At 37.1% G+C, this 21,055-nt stretch overlaps 1 protein-coding gene across 1 annotated transcript in view; it reads left to right on the top strand.

Moving 5' to 3' along the window:
• The window catches only part of PRDM5 (PR/SET domain 5), a 211,136-nt gene that overhangs the window by 130,994 nt on the left and 59,087 nt on the right, over positions 1–21,055 (top strand). Inside the window, exons 11-12 of the mRNA XM_029234546.1 lie at positions 141–301; positions 3,474–3,567. Coding sequence (XP_029090379.1) covers positions 141–301; positions 3,474–3,567 — 255 coding nt within the window. The remainder of the gene's footprint in view (positions 1–140; positions 302–3,473; positions 3,568–21,055) is intronic.

The raw sequence follows: 21,055 nt of genomic DNA, 5'->3' as shown, positions 1-21,055 counted from the left end.
TTATGGTTATGATAAATTGTTAGAGCTGTAAAGCTGAGTTTTTGGAGAAAACAGCCGTAAATCTAGTACATGTGAGGGGGAGTTAACAGCACCCTGCTGTTGTGTCTGTGTTTCTCTTATTTGGCTTTTTCATTTCTAAGGTGAGAGGACTTTCAAGTGTCATCACTGTGATGCTACCTTTAAAAGGAAGGACACCTTAAATGTTCATGTCCAGGTGGTTCATGAAAGACACAAGAAGTACAGATGTGAACTGTGTAATAAGGCATTTGTTACACCTTCAGTGCTTAGAAGTCATAAGAAAGTAAGTAGAAGCCTTCCGTGAGTTTGAATGGATTACCTATTTTAACCATACAGGCGTTTATGTTAATTATCATGTGATAATCAATTTTATATGAATTTATCAACATATTTACTCAAAATGACAAATACGAAACCCATGAGTGATAGCAGCTCTTTAGCAAATGTCTGTTTTCTTCATTTTATCAGAAGAGAATATATTTGTCATATGAAAGCAAACGTAGATTCAGGTATGGATGCTTCACAGTCCTAAACTATGCTGATAGGTGGGTCTTACAGTGTACTCGATGAACGGGAGCTTTTTGACTTTATACATTTTTGGATTAACGTAGGTTCCTTTTTTCAAAGATACTGAGTAGAGCTTTAATAGTTTTATTTTTCAAAGCTAGTTCAGCTATCTATTGACAAGTTATTAGACTGACTTCTTCTAGGATTAGAGTGGTCCTTCTTTATCTTGCATCCCAAGGACCTAGGGAAATTCCTGGTACAGAACAGGGACTTGATAAGTATTTGCTCAACTTGAATAAAATGATGTTCATACTGATGGTGATTTGGAGATTATCTTATTTGTGTTATGCTAATTACCTCCAGCAAATCAACAGGTTATTTTTACTTGTTGATTAAATACATTTTAAGTATATTTTTTAAATAGCAAAATTCATATTATAACTAATGCAGTTGAAAGTTTTAATGTTGACTTCAGAAATGGCTGTGAAGTGTGGTAGCCTCTGCTGCTCGGCGTGTCCTGCCTAGTGGATGTGAAGTGGCTTCTGTGTCATTATGACTTTTATTTTGGTACCTGTCCTTAATACAGCTGTTTCAAAAGAACTGGACTGAGTAACTTTCTTTTCTTGTATCTTTAATGCTGATTAATAATGATACTGCCTTCTCTTTTCAAAGCTCTGAATAGAATAATCTTTCAACTTTCTTTGATTGGATTACTTTTTCATGAATTTAATAGATTTTATTACGTTTTAATCAATGAAGGAAAGTATAGTGAATTTTCAAGAAAGATATAGTTGTTTGTCTGCAATAACAGATTATCATAGAATATATTTTGTGGTGCATTGTTCATTTTTGTCTCATACATTTATCCAATATTGTTCTCATAGTGATGTTTCCATGCTTTCTAACCATATTTAAGATTTTGTAGTGTTATACTTTCAATATCTTACAATACCAGCCAGTCAAATTCTGTACCTAATAATAATATATATTTTTTAATTAAGCCAAAAAGAACACTTTAATTATTTTAATTAATATTGCCATAGTATCCTTTAGTTTGAAACTTACATTACTGAAGTACTATAGGTAACTGAATATAAGTAGGTGAACAGTGAAATACTTATGTAGCAGCAAAAGAAATCCTGTGGATTTTATAAACATACTACAAAGAACTTGGTAGTTTCCTGTTTGGAATAATCCCATGTTGTAATAATAGATGTATACCATTCCCAAACAACGTTATATTAATCAGGAAAGAATTGCCATATTTTGTCCCTTCTGTCAGGGAGTGAGAAGAACACAGGTCTGTTATATGTTAAAATGTTATACCATTTCCTTTAAATTGAACCATAATGTGGACCATGGGAGTAACAGCTCTTACTGAGGTGTAAAGAATGTATAACTGTTTTGTATAAGAACTTGTAATGAAAATAGAAAGTTAAGTGCTGCCAATTGAAGAATCAAGGAGATGTTTGTTGTAAACAGTATCATTGGCTAGTGTGGCTGTTGATTAGACTGTATTCCTCAAACTTGAATGTAATATAAATCTTTTTCAAGGGAAAAACATCTAGAGGACACTGAAGTTGACTAAGATATTTCATTTATAACTCTTTTAAAAATTACAAGTATGATAGTGTATATCCAAATATAGATTATAATTCAAATATGAAAATTTATAAATTAAATATCAACCAATAAGGTTATAAACCAATTATATTAAAGTTAACAATTGATGGAAGATGAGAATGTTTTGCTAAGTTAGTGGTTCCTCGAGGTTGTCAGGTTCTGACATAATTACCCTACCCTTTTTTCTCTATCCCAGCTAGCCTGTCTTTCGTTTCTGGGAACACATCATTTTTAAGAAACCTTTTTAAAAAACCTTTTAAAAAACCCTTCCTGTTCTTTCTACATTAGCTCATGGCAATTCAAATAATAATATTTGCCAGTAATTTGCGTAAAAACAAAGGCAAGCACAGGCCCTGGAAGTTCTGTTTTGTGGCGGTGGTGGTAACCCAGATGATCCACTATATGCTTTTGTTCATAGTTAGGTTATCATTGAAGTTAACAATTCTAAAAAGGGTCTGAGAGAATGTGCAGGTATCTGAAGTAATTGCTTCCTTCTCCTTTTCCCTTCTCCTAAGTTTGAAAACCAATGGGACTTGAAAAGTAGCTCTGCCGCCTCATTTATTGGAATGACCTATTTTGATGTTGGTAGAAACACTGGCCGCCTGATGAGATTGTGAGACAAGTTTAAAACACCTCATCTGCCTCCTTTTTTGGGAGAGGTCACTCTTTTTTTCTTTGAACTCTCTTAACATTGTATTGAAACTGGCTTTGGTGATACTCATTCACCTTTTCTTGTGTGGTGGTTTTATGTCCAGGTTAAAGGTATTGAAGGCAGCAGTGATCTTTCAAATTGACTGTTCAGTTAACACCTGCTGAATTTAAAGATCAAATCAGATTTATATTCCTTTTTGCTTTGCAGTAAAATCAATCCAGTCTGACAAACATAATGCAAGTAACAGATTACTTTATTGAGATTAATTCTGTCCTCAAGCACTAAATACACACAAAGAATGTGAAAAATGCTTCTAAGGAAGTGTTTCTTGGCAGCAGTCAAGGGCAGCTGTAGCCCCACTTTGATTATGTGGTTTTGTTAACATATACTGGTTTTGTATAACTTAATCATTTTTAGATGGGGGCTCCGTAAAGGCTTAAAATGTAAACTGCAGAGTTATTTTCAAATTAACACTAACACATGATTCTAAGAGGTTTTTTTGAACCAGTGGGAATAACCATGATAAATTGTTTAAAATCTCACTGTGATATTAAATCATTTTAAAGGAACATAATCCTGGGAAAAAAAGGATTTACTGTTGTCAGAGGCACTTAATCATTTTAACCTCGTTCTTTATATTTGTTCTCAACCTTTTTTATTCCTTTCCGTTTAGACACATACAGGAGAAAAGGAGAAAATCTGCCCATATTGTGGCCAGAAGTTTGCCAGCAGTGGTACACTGAGAGTTCATATCCGTAGCCACACAGGTATGTAGATAAAAACAACATAGAGAAATCAAATTCTTCCAAGAGAAGGAGTTTCTAATTTTACAAAATGACTCCAAGATTAAGAATTAATCTTGACTGTTTCCTCTCTTGTAAAGTTTTATAGCATCTAGTTTCTTACTCTAGAAAAATTTTGAATAAGTACACTTTCCCAAACTAAGTTAAATATCTAAAGTGGAAACTGATTGTTTGGTTGTGAAATAACTGTGATTTACTTTATATACTATTCTAATAGATGGAATAGGGTGTAGCAGTTTTACAGAAGGCTAAGGGCCTCCTCTTAAAAATCCCTCCTGTAACTCGCATCAAATGTGGCCTTTTAAAACGTAAAAAGTCCTTGGAATGTGGCTTGAATGCTATAAGATTTTATTGGATGCAAGGGTGATGTGACCATAGTATCTGTTATGCCATGAATTGCTTCCTAAAGGGTTTTCTTCATTTCTTACAACTTCCTGTGTAATTTCTCCCATGAGGGAGGGCTGTGCCCTAGTGAATGAACAGCTAAATATTCTTCAAAGAACTTTGTTTGGGTTTTATCTGTCATGTAGAGAAGTTCTTGAAAAGACTTGAAAGAATACTCTTAATTTTGATAGCCAGATTATTGTGTGTGAATCTTAAGTGGTTCTCAGTAGCTGGACTGTGTTTGGTAAACTGTGTAACTGGATTAAATTGCTGAAGCTTTTTATTCAAGAGCCGTAGTATTTGACTTTCTTTATCATTGTGTCCCTAGCTCCTAGCTCAGTGTTTAGCACAATAACTGTGTTGTGAATGAAGAAATGTTAGTCTAAGCAGGTCAAAGAATAATCCTGTGTTTATTATACAAAGGTGGAAAACCAAAGGACAGCCATGCAGCATAATTTCTTATTTTGGAAATTTTCTGGCTAAAGCTGAAAAGCGTAGGTCAATTTAGTAGTTGTCATCTTAGAATAGCCTCTTAAATACTTTCAAATGAAACATATAACCAAGAACAGATCAAGCATTATACATGATGGCTGTGGAATAATGGGCGCCCTAAAGAAGGAAAGGAAATCTTCTTGACTAGAAGTATCTACAGAAAGTGAGGCTTTCAGGACACAGTCCAATATGTGTAGCAGAAACAACACAACAAAAAGAAAAGTAGAGAGAAGCAAAAAGAAAAGGGCAGCAGAGAATCATGCTGAGGACAGGTGGACTTAAAATAGTGCCAGAGACTCTTAGCACCATGTCCTGACTGTACAGAAGAGGCAAGTAAATGATGAAGAGAGAGGAGAGAGAGCTCTGAAGTCCCAGGCCAGCCCCGGAACCTAACAGTGTAGTCTTTGACGTCAGTGGGCACCACTCTCTTCTGTGTTTTGGGGGCCATGCGGAATTGTGGCAGACATGGTTAAGGGCGAGAGTGAAATCAGCAGCCTTCCATTCTGGATCTGTAGTTCTTAGAAGACGTCTTTGTGCCACCCTGAAAATGTAACTTATAATTTGCTCCGCAGATTTTATGTCTGTATGTGTGTGCTTGTGTGTATAATTTGTATGTGGAAGGAGGGCAACTAGGAGATGGGGAAAGTGTATTATTTCTGTGTATCATAGTAATAAGTTTAGAGTAATGCCCTGAGACATTATCATGTAATTGAATTATGGTTGATATAGTGTGTTTTTAAAAGGCAGTGATTATTGTTCAGAATGCATTAAAACATGTATTTCGGCATAGAAAAGATGAATCCAATCATAGGACACTTGATTATTCAAAATAATTCCATCCTTGAGAATTCCATGTGCCTACATTTTATTTTACTTGTAGAGGACGGGCAGTGGAGAAGAATAAACTTAAACTAGTAATGTCTTCTAAAATTTTAATTATTATCCGCTACAAAGTTGCAATAATAAGAAGAATTTTTTGAGCTCCAAGAATTCTCTGTGATAAAAATATTAATAAATATTTGTAGTTTTTTTGTTGTCATGTTATGTTCTATAGTATCTGTAATCTAAAGAATATTTTTAAAAATTCAAATCTTTTTTATATGATTAGGTTATTTAAATGTTGTACAGGTTCTGGTTTATTGGTTTCTGGTCAAGAAAACTGGCCACCTAAATTCAGACAACAGTGCTAAGGCACAGTCAGCCATCATATACATTTAAATAAGTAAAGTAAAAATATAAAGGTGGCCTGTGTGTTTATGTATGTCCACACAAATAGTTGTATAATTATTTATTTACAATTATTTACTTATAACCGGATTTTTCTGTTTAAAATCAGACTCATTTCATTTTCACATTTTACAATTCTTCTTTGAGTTATTTTGATGTGAAGCCTATGTTTTTGGTGACAGTTGCCTGGCAGCATGGCTGGGGCTGTATTTGAAGGGGTCGGTGTCAAGCAACAGAGGTGACTGCGGAGACCTGGCGGGTTGCTGGTGTCTGGGCTTCCATAACAGTCCTGGCGTGGATTTCTTTTCCTGCATGGACTAATGCTGCTTTTGCCTCTCTTTTTTTTTTCTTTTTTTTTCTTTTGTTTTGTTTTGTTTTTGCGGTACGCGGGCCTCTCACTGTTGTGGCCTCTCCCGTTGTGGAGCACAGGCTCCGGACGCGCAGGCCCAGCGGCCATGGCTCACGGGCCTAGCTGCTCCGTGGCATGTGGGATCTTCCCGGACCGGGGCACAAACCCGTATCCCCTGCATCGGCAGGTGGACTCTCAACCACTGCGCCACCAGGGAAGCCCTGCTTCTCTTTTATTGGCTTTGTCCTGTTCTCCAAATCACGTGCATCCATTTTCCCTTCCAAGCTGGAACCTGGCTCAGTGACCAAATGGGTTTATGTAGTTATTTTGCTTCTATGATGATAAAGCTCGCATTTTGAGTTCTATAAATTCACTTTTTCTCTCTTTATTATTATTTCTTATGAAATCACGTGATTTTTTTTTGGTGTGCTTTATAATATTTTAATGTAACATGTCTTCAGTCTGGTTCCATTTTTCTTTCTTTTTTTTTTTTTTAAACATCTTTATTGGGGTATAATTGCTTTACAATGGTGTGTTAGTTTCTGCTTTATAACAAAGTGAATCAGTTATACATATGTTCCCATATCTCTTCCCTCTTGCGTCTCCCTCCCTCCCACCCTCCCTATCCCACCCCTCCAGGCGGTCACAAAGCACCGAGCCGATATCCCTGTGCCATGTGGCTGCTTCCCACTAGCTATATACCTTACGTTTGTTAGTGTATATATGTCCATGACTCTCTCTCGCCCTGTCACAGCTCACCCTTCCCCCTCCCCATATCCTCAAGTCCGTTCTCCAGTAGGTCTGTGTCTTTATTCCTGTCTTACCCCTAGGTTCTTCATGACATTTTTTTTTCCTTAAATTCCATATATATGTGTTAGCATACGGTATTTGTCTTTTTCTTTCTGACTTACTTCACTCTGTATGACAGACTCTAGGTCTATCCACCTCATTACAAATGGCTCAATTTCGTTTCTTTTTATGGCTGAGTAATATTCCATTGTATATATGTGCCACATCTTCTTTATCCATTCATCCGATGGTGGGCACTTAGGTTGTTTCCACCTCTGGGCTATTGTGAAAAGAGCTGCAGTGAACATTTTGGTACATGACTCTTTTTGAATTATGGTTTTCTCAGGGTATATGCCCAGTAGTGGGATTGCTGGGTCATATGGTAGTTCTATTTTTAGTTTTTTAAGGAACCTCCATACTGTTCTCCATAGTGGCTGTACCAATTCACATTCCCACCAGCAGTGCAAGAGGGTTCCCTTTTCTCCACACCCTCTCCAGCATTTATTGTTTCTAGATTTTTTGATGATGGCCATTCTGACTGGTGTGAGATGATATCTCATTGTAGTTTTGATTTGCATTTCTCTAATGATTAATGATGTTGAGCATTCTTTCATGTGTTGGTTGGCAGTCTGTATGTCTTCTTTGGAGAAATGTCTATTTAGGTCTTCTGCCCATTTTTGGATTGGGTTGTTTGTTTTTTTGTTATTGAGTTGCATGAGCTGCTTGTAAATTTTGGAGATTAATCCTTTGTCAGTTGCTTCATTTGCAAATATTTTCTCCCATTCTGAGGGTTGTCTTTTGGTCTTGTTTATGGTTTCCTTTGCTGTGCAAAAGCTTTGAAGTTTCATTAGGTCCCATTTGTTTATTTTTGTTTTTATTTCCATTTCTCTAGGAGGTGGGTCAAAAAGGATCTTGCTGTGATTTATGTCATAGAGTGTTCTGCCTATGTTCTCCTCTAAGAGTTTGATAGTTTCTGGCCTTACATTTAGGTCTTTAATCCATTTTGAGCTTATTTTTGTGTATGGTGTTAGGGAGTGATCTAATCTCATATTTTTACATGTATCTGTCCAGTTTTCCCAGCACCACTTATTGAAGAGGCTGTCCTGCAGGTTCGTAGTTCCCGCTGTTTTTGATGTCTGTCTCCAGTGGCTAAGGTTGGTTCAGTGGGTTGTGTAGGCTTCCTGGTGGAGGGGACTAGTGCCTGTGTTGTGGTGGATGAGGCTGGATCTTGTCTCTCTAGTGGGCAGGTTCACGTCTGGTGGTGTGTTTTGGGGTGTCTGTGGCCTTATTATGATTTTAGGCAGCCTCTCTGCTAATGGGTGGGGTTGTGTTCCTGTTTTGCTAGTTGTTTGGCATAGGTTGTCCAGCACTGTGGCTTGCTGGTCGTTGAGTGAAGCTGGGTGCTGGTGTTAAGATGGAGGTCTCTGGGAGATTTTCGCCATTTGATATTATGTGGAGCTGGGAGGTCTCTTGTTGACCAGTGTCCTGAAGTTGGCTCTCCCACCTCAGAGGCAGAGCCCTGACTCCTGGCTGGAGCACCAAGAGCCTTTCATCCACACGGCTCAGAATAAAAGGGAGAAAAAGTAGAGAGAATTAGTAGAAGTATGAAGAAAGAAAGAAAGAAACAAAGAAAGAAAGGATGGAAGGAAGGAAGGAAGGAAGAAAGAAGGAAAGAAAGGAGGGAGGGAGGGAGGAAGTAAGGAAGGAGGGAAGGAAGGAAAAAAGACAGAAAGAAAGAAGATACAGTAAAATAAAATAAAGTATAATAAAGTTATTGAATTAAAAAATAATTAGGAAAAAGAAAGGGACGGATAGAACCTTAGGACAAATGTTGGAAGCAAAGCTATACAGACAAAATCTTACACAGAAGCATACACATACACCCTCACAAAAAGAGGTAAAGGGGAAAAAATCATAAATCTTCCTCTCAGAGACCACCTCCTCAATTTGGGATGATTCGTTGTGTAAAGGAGGGAGGGAGGGAGGGAGGGAGGATAGGAAGGAAGGAAGGAAGGAAGGAAGGAAGGAAGGAAAGGGAAAGAAAGAAAGAAAGAAGGTAAAGTATAATAAAATTATTAAAATTAATTATTAAGAAAAAAATTTAAAAAAAAACCATGGACGGATAGAACCCTAGGACAAATGGTGGAAGCAAAGCTATACAGACAAGATCTCACACAGAAGCATACACATACACATTCACAAAAAGAGGAAAAGGGGAAAGAATCATAGATCTTGCTCTCGAAGTCCACCTCCTCAATTTGGGATGATTCGTTGTCTATTCATGTATTCCACAGTTGCAGGGCACATCAAGTTGATTGTGGAGCTTTAATCCGGTGTTTCTGAGGCTGCTGGGAGAGATTTCCCTTTCTCTTCTTTGTTCGCACAGCTCCAGGGGCTCAGCTTTGGATTTGGCCCCGCCTCTGCGTGTAGGTCGCTGGAGGGCGTCTGTTTTTTGCTCAGACAGGACGGGGTTAAAGGAGCCGCTGATTCGGGGGCCCTGGCGCGCTCAGGCCGGGGGGTAGGGAGGGGCATGGAGTGCGGGGCGGGCCTACGGCGACAGAGGTCGGCGTGACGTTGCACCAGCCTGAGGCCCGCCGTGCGTTCTCCCGGGGAAGTTGTCCCTGGATCCCAGGAACCTGGCAGTGGCGGGCTGCACAGGCTCCGCGGAAGAGGGGTGTGGAGAGTGACCTGTGCTCGCACACAGGCCCCTTGGTGGCGGCAGCAGCAGCCTTAGCGTCTCCCGCGCGTCCCTGGGGTCCGCGCTTTTAGCCGTGGCTCGCGCCCGTCTCTGGGGTCCGCGCTTTTAGCCGCGGCTCGCGCCCATCTCTAAATCACGTGATTTAATTCAGCCCTTTCCCACACTAGGTTTAGTGATTTGTGTTTGTGCTATAGGGTAACGCAGGTATGGGGTCACAGCCTATTCTGTAGGAGACTTTTACTGTTAAGGAGCACGCAGTGAAGTGGCGAGGACCCTGAGTGAAGGTGGGGTGGGAAGCGTCAGGACAGACAGCTAATGCAGCCTCTGAGGAACAGGGCCCTCTGGATCATTGGTGCTCACGTTTTGGCCTCAACACTCCATATCATCTCAAAAATAATTGAGGACCCTGGGAAGCTTTCGTTTGTGTGGGTTGTGTCTGTAGCTATTTACTATATTAGAAATTAAAGCTGAGAACATTTAACAATATTTATTAATTTGTTAAAAATAACAATAAGAAACCCATTACATGTTAACATAAACAACATATTTTTATAGAAAGCAGCTACATTTTTCTAATCAGAAATAATATTGTGAGACGGGAGACATTGTTTTACATTTCTGAAACTCTCTTTAGTGTCTGGTTCAAGAGGAGACAAGTCCTCATGTCTGTTTCTTCATTCATCCTGCTGCAACATGTTCTTTTGATTGCTGAATTTGAAGAAAATCTGGCCTCACATAGGTATGCAGTTAGAAGAGGAGAGTTCTTAACCAGCCTTTGTAAATAATTCTGGATATTATTTGTTACTACAGTAAAAGTCAAAAAGTGGTCTTTTTTTTTTTTTAAGGCTTGTGTTGTGGAACTTAAAATCATCTCCGTGAACTTCTCTTATTCTGTCGCATTAAAATCCATTGGTGTGTCTCGCACTTTGAATGATCTTTTACCCATGCGTGATTCTGTAACCTGATGCACAGATCACTTGGAAAATATTGGCTCACTGAGTTACGTGGACCCTCCACATGTGTTAGTGTCATCACCGATCTCATTAGGCAAGTCTTAAGTATTCGGAAGCCTTCAAGCACATGGTAGCATGTACAGATTTTCCAAAATTCTAAATTTTGCTTTGACTGCTCTAATTCTTATGTTTGGTAAGAAACACTTCCCTCCCTCCCTCCCTTCCTTCATTCCTTCTTTCTTTTGAAACGACAGGCTTCTTTTATTTTCAAAAAACAAATGTTTACCAGATACCAAATCTGAATAACCATATTTTATATGTCAATCATTTTGTTTCAGGTAAAAATGGTGTTCCATGAGAAAAAGCTGTTAGGTGAGCTCATGACTCAATCACACAAGTGCTTTTCCTTGAGACGACTTTAATATATCAATATGCATGACAAGTACTTATTTCCCATTTTATAACTAAGAATATTAAAATATCTTACTCAAGAGTTAGGGTTTAATAAAATTAATAATTTTTACTTCATCAAGGACATTCTGTTTAGGAAACCAGCATGTATTTCTGTTATGAGTGTGTGTCTGTGAAGATGCAGTGATGACTAGTACCATCAGATGCCACTGTCTTGATCTGCACCAAGGCCCAGCAGTTTTACCCACTGTTACTTGTGTACCATTAGTGCAAAATCAACACGGTGAAAAAGGAAAATAGCATAATAATATTATTGTGAAAGTAGTTTTGACCATGAAGACCTCGAGAAAGAATCTTGGGGATCCCCAGGAGTGCACAGACCACATTTGGGGAAATAATGCTCTAGAAGGACCACCTAGCCAATGATAAATGCCTAGGAAAATAGGAGTGTGTGTGTGTGTGTGTGTGTGTGTGTGTGTGTGTGTGTGTGTGTTTTGGGGTCAGGTGAGGTAGAAGTTGCAGAGAAGAATGTGTTGCCTGTGCAGGTAAGGATCCAGCTGACAGAGGCCATCCTATTTAACTGACACCATTTCTCTCATTTGATTGTTCAGACTGGTTTGGTTCTAACTGTCACTCTGTCTTTTGAGATAAATTCTTAAGCTGCTGCTGCTGCTTCTACTGCTACTGCTACTGAAACATGTTAATGTCCATTGTCATTGCCTTTGCTGGAATCTGGATTTTAAAAGGGCTGGTGATGAGTAGGAGGTGTGCCAACGGTGCACTTTTATAGGTACCGTTTGCTGTTGGGTTGATATGTTATGTTTATGATTGTAAACAGAAAACCATTTAAAGCTTTCCAACTTTGGGCATATTTATAGGTATACTGCAGACCTTACCTCTCAAATTTGCCTGCAGATAGAACCTTTCTAAAAGGTTATCCTACCAGTAAGCTATTTCCTGCTATGTGAAATCCTTTAGTTGGGGTTTGGAGGAATCTGAGTGATAGTGAGATTGCACAACTTTCCCCACCTAGAGAGTTGTCCTGCTTAGTAGAAGCGGGTCCCAATGTGTCTCCTCCTCTACCTTCCTCTGCCATGGGAGTCTGCTTCGGGTAATGGAAAGGGCAGCACTTCAGAAACAACTAATTTGAATTCGAATCCTGACCTCTGCCACTTACTAGCTGTGCAGTTTTGAGCAAACTACTTAACCTCTCTGAATCCACTTTACCTCATAAGTCCTTTGTGGAGAATAAATTGAATCGTGTCTGTAAAATACTTAGTGCTGCTGGTTCATAGTATTAATAGATGGTCAGTTAATTGTCATAAGTATAATCTCTGAAAGTCTTCTGTAATATTCCCACTGAAGACTACTTTTCCAAAATTAAATGAATCATTGAATTGTATTCATTAACATTGGGTGGCAAGGCTTTATTGAATGATGTAGTTTCTTATATTATCTCTTCCTCCTTTTCTTTGGTTTTTCTTTCTTACAGGACATCATACTGAGAAATTTATGTTCAATATCTTTCCTTTTCTTTCTTTCAACTTTATCAAGATCTTAAATTGTTGAATATGCTGGAACCTTAATAACTTAATTTATAAACATCTGGATTAACTGTTGATAAGGAACTAAGTTAACATCATGATGTCTGGCATAATCATGGAATTTTCTTAGCATATTACCTTTGGAAAAATGCACTGTAGAGGGGTATGTTCCTGATTAACTAAGCCTTTCATTTTAATAAGTATTTAATAAAGGGGAACTCAGTTGGAAAAATTATTTTTGGTGGTATTTTAAAATCTGAACTATTGTATGCCTCACTTTCTTTATTGAAATTAAACCCTAATGACCTCCAGAATAATCTTTCACAAATTAATTGACCATATGACATGAAAACTTGTCCTTGGCTTTTAAAATTATTACCACCTTCTTTATTAGACATAAACCCTAAGTATGCTTGATTCCTAAGTCCAAAAAGGCAGTAAGGTTTGTTTAAAAAATATTGTCCTGTTTCTTGAAGAACTGTTAATAAATAGCAAAAAATTAGAGATTGAGCCTGCATATCCAACATTCAGGAGATTGGTTATATAAATTATGGTATATCTATAAATTGGGATATTGTATAGACAATAAAAATGATTGTATAAATATAAACATGAAAAGAAATGAGAATGATACGTTTCAAAATAAAATAGTATATTTTTGAAAGGATAAAACATTGTTATATTAAGGTCTTAAAGGTTAAATACTAAATTAGTAACTGGTTATTTCTGTGTATTGTGAATATGGATAGTTTGAATTTTCTTCATGATTTTCTGTTTTCTAATTTTTCTATAATAATTTTCTTGTACAATAAAAATATTTAAAGTATATTAATCTTATATTATGATTATGCAGTGTAACTGTTACTGTCAGAACCTTCCTGCTAAATTACTTAGGTGTGACATGCCTTTGCATCTTACTGTCAAATGGGCCAGCAAGAAGAAGTACGTAGAAAAATATATGTTGAAGAGAGAGAAATGCGAATAAGAAAGCAAGTATGGTAATATTAAACCCAAGTGAGGGTATATAGTGTTCATTGCACTATTTTTCTAATTTTTCTTCATGTTTGAAAATTTTCATAATTAAAAGTGGGAGTGTATTATTTCAATAAGAACAATGGAATGGACACAGATGCCAACCAAGTGCAGCTGAGATCTGTCTCCTGAACATCCAGCTTCATAGCTCACGTCTTGTGTACATCTCCCTCAGAGCCTAGTTCTTTCAGCAGGGAAGACTATATTCTTTAAACAAAACAGACTTTTGTTGTTTTGGTTTTTGCTTACAGTTATACTGTTCAGAGAGAACTCAGATTCTTTTGAAGAAGCAGAGTATCGTTACTTCATGCTTAGCCATCTTGAAAAAGGAATTCCATGAAATTTGCAATTCTCATGGATTATTCAGAAGTTTTCTTTGAAATACTTTGGAAAGCATATGTATTATTTTATAAAAGAAGGTGTAAAGAATTGATGAGGCTCACCCAGTCAAGCTATTTTCCTACTTAAAACTTTTCAGTGGTTTCCCCTTACCTTGTGCAAATGAACATCCCTTGCACTTGACATCCCAGGCTCCTTTACTGGGCTTCTTTCACTCCCCTCCAGTCTCCAATTAAATGTTACTTTCTCCCTGATGTGTTACCTGCCCATCGCTTCACTCCCCTCTTACTAGGTTGGCATGCTCTATGGTGTACTTCTCTCCACACAGCACCCTTCAGATGCTGGCACTTCTTCAGTAGTTTGTAGATTCTTGCTTCCTTAGAGCTGTGCCCATATCTGATCCTATTCAGAGCACTACCTGGCATAGAGAAAGAACTGAGTGAATGTTTCTTGAATAAGTAAAAGTATCTACAAGTAGATTGCAGTACCTGTAGGATAGTGGGAAGGATACTGGCTTCATAGTGAGAAGTCCCAGATCTGAATCCAAATTTAATTGACAATAGAACCATTTTTTCATATAATACCCACAAGAGTTTGTGGAATTCACTTCGAGAAATGTTAGCATCAAAGAATAAAATTGCTAAACTCCTCAATCTATCAGCTGGGCCTACTCACAATGTAGTAAGCTTTTGCTTTTCTTTCCATTCTTTGTGACTCCTTTTAGCTTGGAATTGCCTAGTTTTTTAAATTGTCATTAGAAAAAACAGAGAGGAATACTAGCCCTGACAAATTGCCCATGCATTTTGTTTGATGAATCAATTCTATAGGAACTAGAATGATTACAAACAATTGTGTGGTATATTATAGTCTCTTGCACTATGTAGCCTCTCATCTACTAGAGATTTTGAGGGTTCCCATTGTTTGGTATATATGAACGTCTCTTCTCAGTTATGATATTATACTTACTTTATCTGTTCCTTCACTAGATTCTAAGCTGAAGGGCAGGGCAGATCTGGCTCAGGTTTTTAATCAAGTTAATCGAAGGAGGGAACCTTTCTCAAATATTTTCTAAGTTAATCCTTTCATAGTCAGTGTGATGGGTTTCCAATATCACTCCCATTTTCTAGGTGAAGAAGCTGAGATTCAGAGAAGCAAATGACCTATCCAAAGTAATAAGATCCAAATCTTTTTACTTCAAATTCTGTTTTATTTTTGTGTTCTCTTCTTTTTTTTTTTTTTTTGCTACACGGTTACATAGCTGCTACACAGTTGTTATTAGTACCACAAAAATTTTATAACTTTTCCAGTATAAAAGATGAGCGAAATTCTGAAAGTATTATATTATTTCTGTAGTATGAAAATTTTATGCTTTAGAGACAAATGAAAGGTGTTTTGGTGTTTTGATTTTTTTTTTTTTTAAGCAGCATTTACTTGGTTATTTACTTCTGACTCATTTTAATAGTGGGCAGTAATACACAGAAAATGATGATTAAGTTTAGTTTCACCAGATTCTTTTTTTTTTTTTAATTGACTTTGTTTTTAGGGAAGTTTTAGGTTCACGGCAAAATTGAGAGGAAGGTACAGAGTTTTCCCCATCTGCTTCCTCCCCCTATGCATGTGTAATTTCCCCTACTATCAATATTCCTAACCAGACTGGTATGTTTGCTATAATTGATGAACCTACATTGACACATTATAATCACCCAAAGTCCATAGTTTACCTTATGGTTCAGTGTTGGTGTTGCACATTCTGTGGGTTTGGACAAATGTGTAATGACATGTATCCACCGTTATTATATCATCCAGAGTATTTTCACTGCTTTAAAAATCCACTTCGCTTTGTGTGTTCATCTCACAATTCTCAACCCCCGGCAACCACTGATCTTTTTACTTTCTGCATAATTTTTTGTTTCCCAGAATGTCATATGGTTGGACGGATTACTTCTTTTATTTCTGAGAAATGATTATTAATTGATAGTTGAGCCTTTCAATGAGGTGGATGTACATTTGAATACACTGCAATGTGATGAGATTTTTATAGAGGTAATAAATAGTCTTTTCATCATTTTCCCATTATGTTGAAGGAGTCAGTTTTACTTTGTTTTTATGGTATTCAAACTGTACATCAGTATCTGGGGAAGTCAGTTTTCTTTTTTGTGACATCAAATAACACTAAGCTTTGTGAAGAAGAAATATGATTTCAGTTTATGTTTCTTTCTTCCAGTTTGCCATTTGGTATCTCTCATCATGTCCTATTGCTTTGTGTAGTGTTAAATGCACTTTTTTCTTTTCTTCGTGTTAACTTTCTTACAGCAGGCTTTATTTTATTGGCTCATGGCTGTGGTCATTCTGTAAGGCATGATCACTTAGCTGTTGGATTACTACCCGTTTTTTAGTGCTGGGAGGGATCTTCCTATTTATGTCTCTGTTGTCTTTTTTTGTTAATAGTGTTTAAAAACTACATTTTTAAAATCTCTCCAATTCTTTCATGTTTCGATTGATTTTTTTCCTTTACTACTTTAAATAACCAACCAGTTGTATCCTTGGTTCACCCTCTTTCTTCTTTGTCTACTGCCTCTCTGTCTTCTATTCCCATTGTTGCCATATCGTACTGCTAAGGGTGAAGTATGGCAAAACTCTGGTTTTCCATTAACATTGAAAATATTATTTGTCACAAACCTTGTATCTACCTTCTAAAGTCCACTCATTCTTCATAATTAGGTGATTAGAATAAGGACATGCATGGCAAGTGTACACAAGACATCTGCTTGTATAGATTATTAAAATATAATAGTCTTCACTTTTAGAAAAGAAAGGAACTTCAGAAGTTTTCTACTTCAAGCCTTTTAATTGAACTAATGCCCAGAAAAATACAATGATTTGCTAAGGTTACATAATTTATATGTGGTCCTTCTAGAACTAAACTAAGGCTTAAACTTTTTCCAGTATATCACATTGCTGGTATTTTTGTTTCTTCTTCTTTACCATGCCTCCTAACCTTTACTGTTACTCTCGAACTCACCCTAGAATTTTGTAAATTCCTTCCATAATGCATAACGTTAGATGATATTATCATGTTGATAAACGACCAGTTGAGGATAATAATCTCGACTTGGAAGCTTGAGGGTATGTAGTTTGTTACTTATGGTCTAACTGAGGTCTTTAACTCTAGGTATAGAGAAACTTCTGTACCACAGGATCAACCGTCTATGATACCATATTATTTTATACCTGGTTTATATCCAGAGTCAGATCCTAGAGTCAGATTACAGGTTTTCAAGTTCCATTTTATTGATTTCCTCCTTGTATGAGCGATCATAAATTGCTTAACCTCTTCAAGGCTTAGTTTCCTCACCTGAAAAACAGGTGTAATGAAAGCACCAACTTCGTAGCCTTGTTTCAAGGAACAACTGAACGTGTAGGCAAAGAACTCTGCACGGTGCCTAGCATGGTGTAAGCGTGCTATAATGTGAGCTGTTGCTGCCAGCTGTGCTGTGTGTTTTGTTTTTGTTATTCCTACTTGTATTTAATCACAGGTATTCATACTCCCTTAATATAAGGTCTGACTCTCTAGTCCCAGTGTCGTCGTCATCATCTTCTTTATAACCTTTAGCAGCAGCATATAGATCATCTCTAGAACACTGATGAGGGTTTGCTGTCAAACAGGCTGGTCTGGGGTGAGTGAGGGTGCATGGACTGTATGTTGCCATCATCGTTAGTGAAGGTGAATGTTTAGGTCTGTGCCTGGCAGGCAGCTCTGTAATTTATCATCCAGTTTCCTATGTTGGAATGACAGAGATGGCACTCTGCGGGTCAGCTGAAATAGTAGAGCGTGTTCTCCCGTTGGTTTATAGCTTCTTAGGGTCAGTGAGAGCTGGGGTTAATTCCACAAGGGAATCCATGGACTGTGACATGAATTCCATCAGTCGTTCATAAATTATGAAAGAAATTCTAGGAACTGCTTTTGGGGTTTTAAAGCTCTGGGCCAGAAGGTTAATTACTTGCCTACAGTTCCAACCAACTTTCCGTGTTAATAGATACCGGCTGTGTTGGCCCTTCTGTTCTAGGCTTGCTTGCACACTGTTATTTGAATGTAGTAATAAATCACCGTCTTAGGAAATATTTAGTTTTTTGGTAACTACCTGTGATCATCTTAGAAATAAAGAATTGGTATATCATGGTTTGATGATACTTGGATTTTAGCCACTGTTTTTCTTCCTTCTCTAATAGTTTTTCTAAAGGAATTTCTTCATTCTTTGTAGAATATTTGTCCAAAGTTAATAAAAACAGTAGCTAAGTAACTATAAGGCAGCAATTACAATTAGTCATAAACAAAAATAAACAATTAACAGTCACTGTAAACACAAATGAAAATTTAAACATGTCTTTTCACATTTTTATAATTAGATAACCCCTATATTTTGAGAGGGAATTTATTTTGCTATCTTTATTTTCTAAGTGGTTAATTACTAACGTTAGGTCAAATCACATATTCTTTTACCCACAGGTAATCTAAGAGTTAACAGAATAGTTGAGTATAGAATCTGCATAGAAATAAAAGATTTCCTCTACCCCCTCCATCATACTTCAGAGATTGAGATTGAGAGCTTCAGATTTTCCCTAAGAATTCTTACTCGTGGGTAGAGTCTTGAGCTCTATGTATGACTCTTATTTTCTCAGTGTGATTTTGATACTTCAGATAATTTCTGATCAACCACATCAGTGGAATAAACCATTTTTTCCTCTTTTCTGTATTTATCTCTTCCCTGGTTGATTTTGGGCTAGTAACAAGCATATATAACAACTTAAGAGGGAGAGACATTCATTTTGACTTTCATTGGTAATGTAATTATCTTTTTTATTTTTTATTTTTTTTACTTTTTTCGAAAATATCAAAGGCCCTAGTTTTTCAATACAAAAATTATAATGCTTATGTCAAGGCTAGTCATAGGCTGGGATATGGGGCACATAAGGAAGAGTGAGGGAGTGACGTTGTCTTGGAATATAGCGTGATGAACTATCATCTAGTGAATTAATAGTACAGTCACAGGGACCATGATAAGATGGATCATTTAAAATATATCATTTATGTAACTCTTTTTATCATTTCTTTTTTTGATCTGCTGGGATCCTCAAAAACAGAAGTGGCCTGTGCAATGATTTTCATTATTGAAACTGTATTTCAGCAGCTTTATTGGTAAATTACTAGCTAATATTATCAATAGCTACCTCTGTTAAATCTGGAACACAGCATTTTTTTTTTTTTAGTTTAGGAAAACCGAAGGAGATTTGATTGCCTCTGGTGTGTGCTTTCTCCTGCCGTGGCTACCATGTTTCCCCCGAAGAACAGCTTCTCTGTGTGTTGTTTTTCTGTAGTTCTGAATTGCGCCTCAGGCCTGGGGAAGGTTTTATAGCTTTTCTAGGTTTTGGATAAGAAACTAGTTTTCTGGGTTTCTTGCTGCTCCCGATTTTATACTCTGATTCTTCCTTGCTGGCCCTGTGAGCAGGAAAACCCCTCTGTGTGCAGGCACCTAAGGTTTAACTGCTTCATCACTGCGTGACCACTCTTCACAAACTGTGCTCGTAAATACTGGGTTAAATAAAACTTCTGGTAGAAATTCCTAAAAACGGAAAACTACTGGGTGAAAAGATTAATGATTTTCCCACCAAAATCTGACTCCCTAACAGCAAAACCAGATCAGTGATTACCTTATTTTACTTACCAACCTTACTGTAAAGTGTCTCTTCACATAGCAGTGTGGAGAACTCATGTAGGAGTTTTTCTTTCTGGTCAGAACCTTTGAAACTTCCTCAGTGTCTGGATTGTGCTGAGGTTTCTCCTATTAAACAATCCACTTTGCTTCTATCAGCACCCGTATCAAGGACCTGAGGAAGGTGTCTTGCTCCCTTCAGACAAAATGACATGTAATGGGTGTCATTTACATACCTGGTTGGCCCAAGCCAGGGCATCCTGAGTAGGAAACCTTTTACTTTCTCTTCCTAGTTAACTGTTGTCCTTTCGTATTCTGCATCTCATATCCTGTTTTGTCTGCATCAGTAAAACTGTTTTTTGTTTTGCCCTCCACCCATAAGTAGGTCTGGCTCTTTATTATTTCAGACTAGAAAGTTAGTGGGCACATGGCTCTCCTATTTTTCTTCTTCCCAGGGAACCTCACCTCACTTGATGTGGCATCTTTCAGAGATGAGGGTGGGATACCGTAACTGAAGACTCTTAAGGAAAACAATGCATCTTTTACTGTTTTGGAGCTCCATAGAAACTTGCACTTTTTAAAAAAGACTCAATTTGTTTTGACTCAGGTGGCCAAAGCAAAGGTCCCCTCAGTCATCTTTTGATTTTTACATTTTATGGTCCACTTCCTTACAGTAGTAAACTCTTTAAACTTTTAAAAGTAGAATATCAAATGTAAAGTTCAGATTTTGTTGTCTTTCTTTTTTGAAGATGGCAAGTGAAATGCCACAGGATTTGATGAATAGTATTCCAAGACTAACAATGTGGGGTTCAGTGAGGTCAGTGGGGTGTCGTGACTCTCTTTGCTGCAGAGGAAAAATATTTCAGTTCATAGCAAGTTGCCAAGAATGAACTTGAGCTGCTCCCATTAGCCAGCATAGCATTTCACTTCTCTCTGTGGTGCGCTGCTAATTTATTAGACGCTTCATAGGTTGAGGGGTCTGGAATGGTGGAATTGGAAAAAATGATTGGGTAGTGCTTACACAATTATATTTTTGGTTTAATTTTCATTTAGAATGAGTGACTTTGATGTTTTGTAACAGTTTCCTTAGTCCACAATAGCAGAATAAGCCAGTCCCATGATATTTGTGAAAATCAAATATAAAGTTCTAAGCAATTCCCGTATAATATATATATTTTGAAGTTCAACCATATGGAACCATCTTAGAGTATTTTTCATGAAACATACACTTCTGAGGTTTGCTTTTTCATTTGAAAGTGGCCGTGTCCAAAACTTAATTTTAGAAAAATCAAAGTAAAAATTAAAACTATGGCTCCAAAATCCTTAAACATTATGTAATTTAACTATTTAAACATTAATTTGGATTCATCGAAAGTAAGAGTTTGACCTTATTCCATCTTAAATTGCATTTTCTCTGTATGTACAGTTTTTCATATTTTCAGAGATTTATGGGAGTTCCCTGAAATCTATATAGGTTTTTAAAAATATACTAACAGAACAAAAGTTAAAATTATTAAAATGCT

Source organism: Monodon monoceros, unplaced genomic scaffold (assembly GCF_005190385.1).
Source record: "Monodon monoceros isolate NGI ecotype Baffin Bay Population unplaced genomic scaffold, NGI_Narwhal_1 Super_Scaffold_20, whole genome shotgun sequence".
Classification (NCBI taxonomy): domain Eukaryota; kingdom Metazoa; phylum Chordata; class Mammalia; order Artiodactyla; family Monodontidae; genus Monodon; species Monodon monoceros.
Note: the sequence above shows the minus strand (reverse complement) of the source record. Positions and strands in the feature narration are given on the sequence as shown.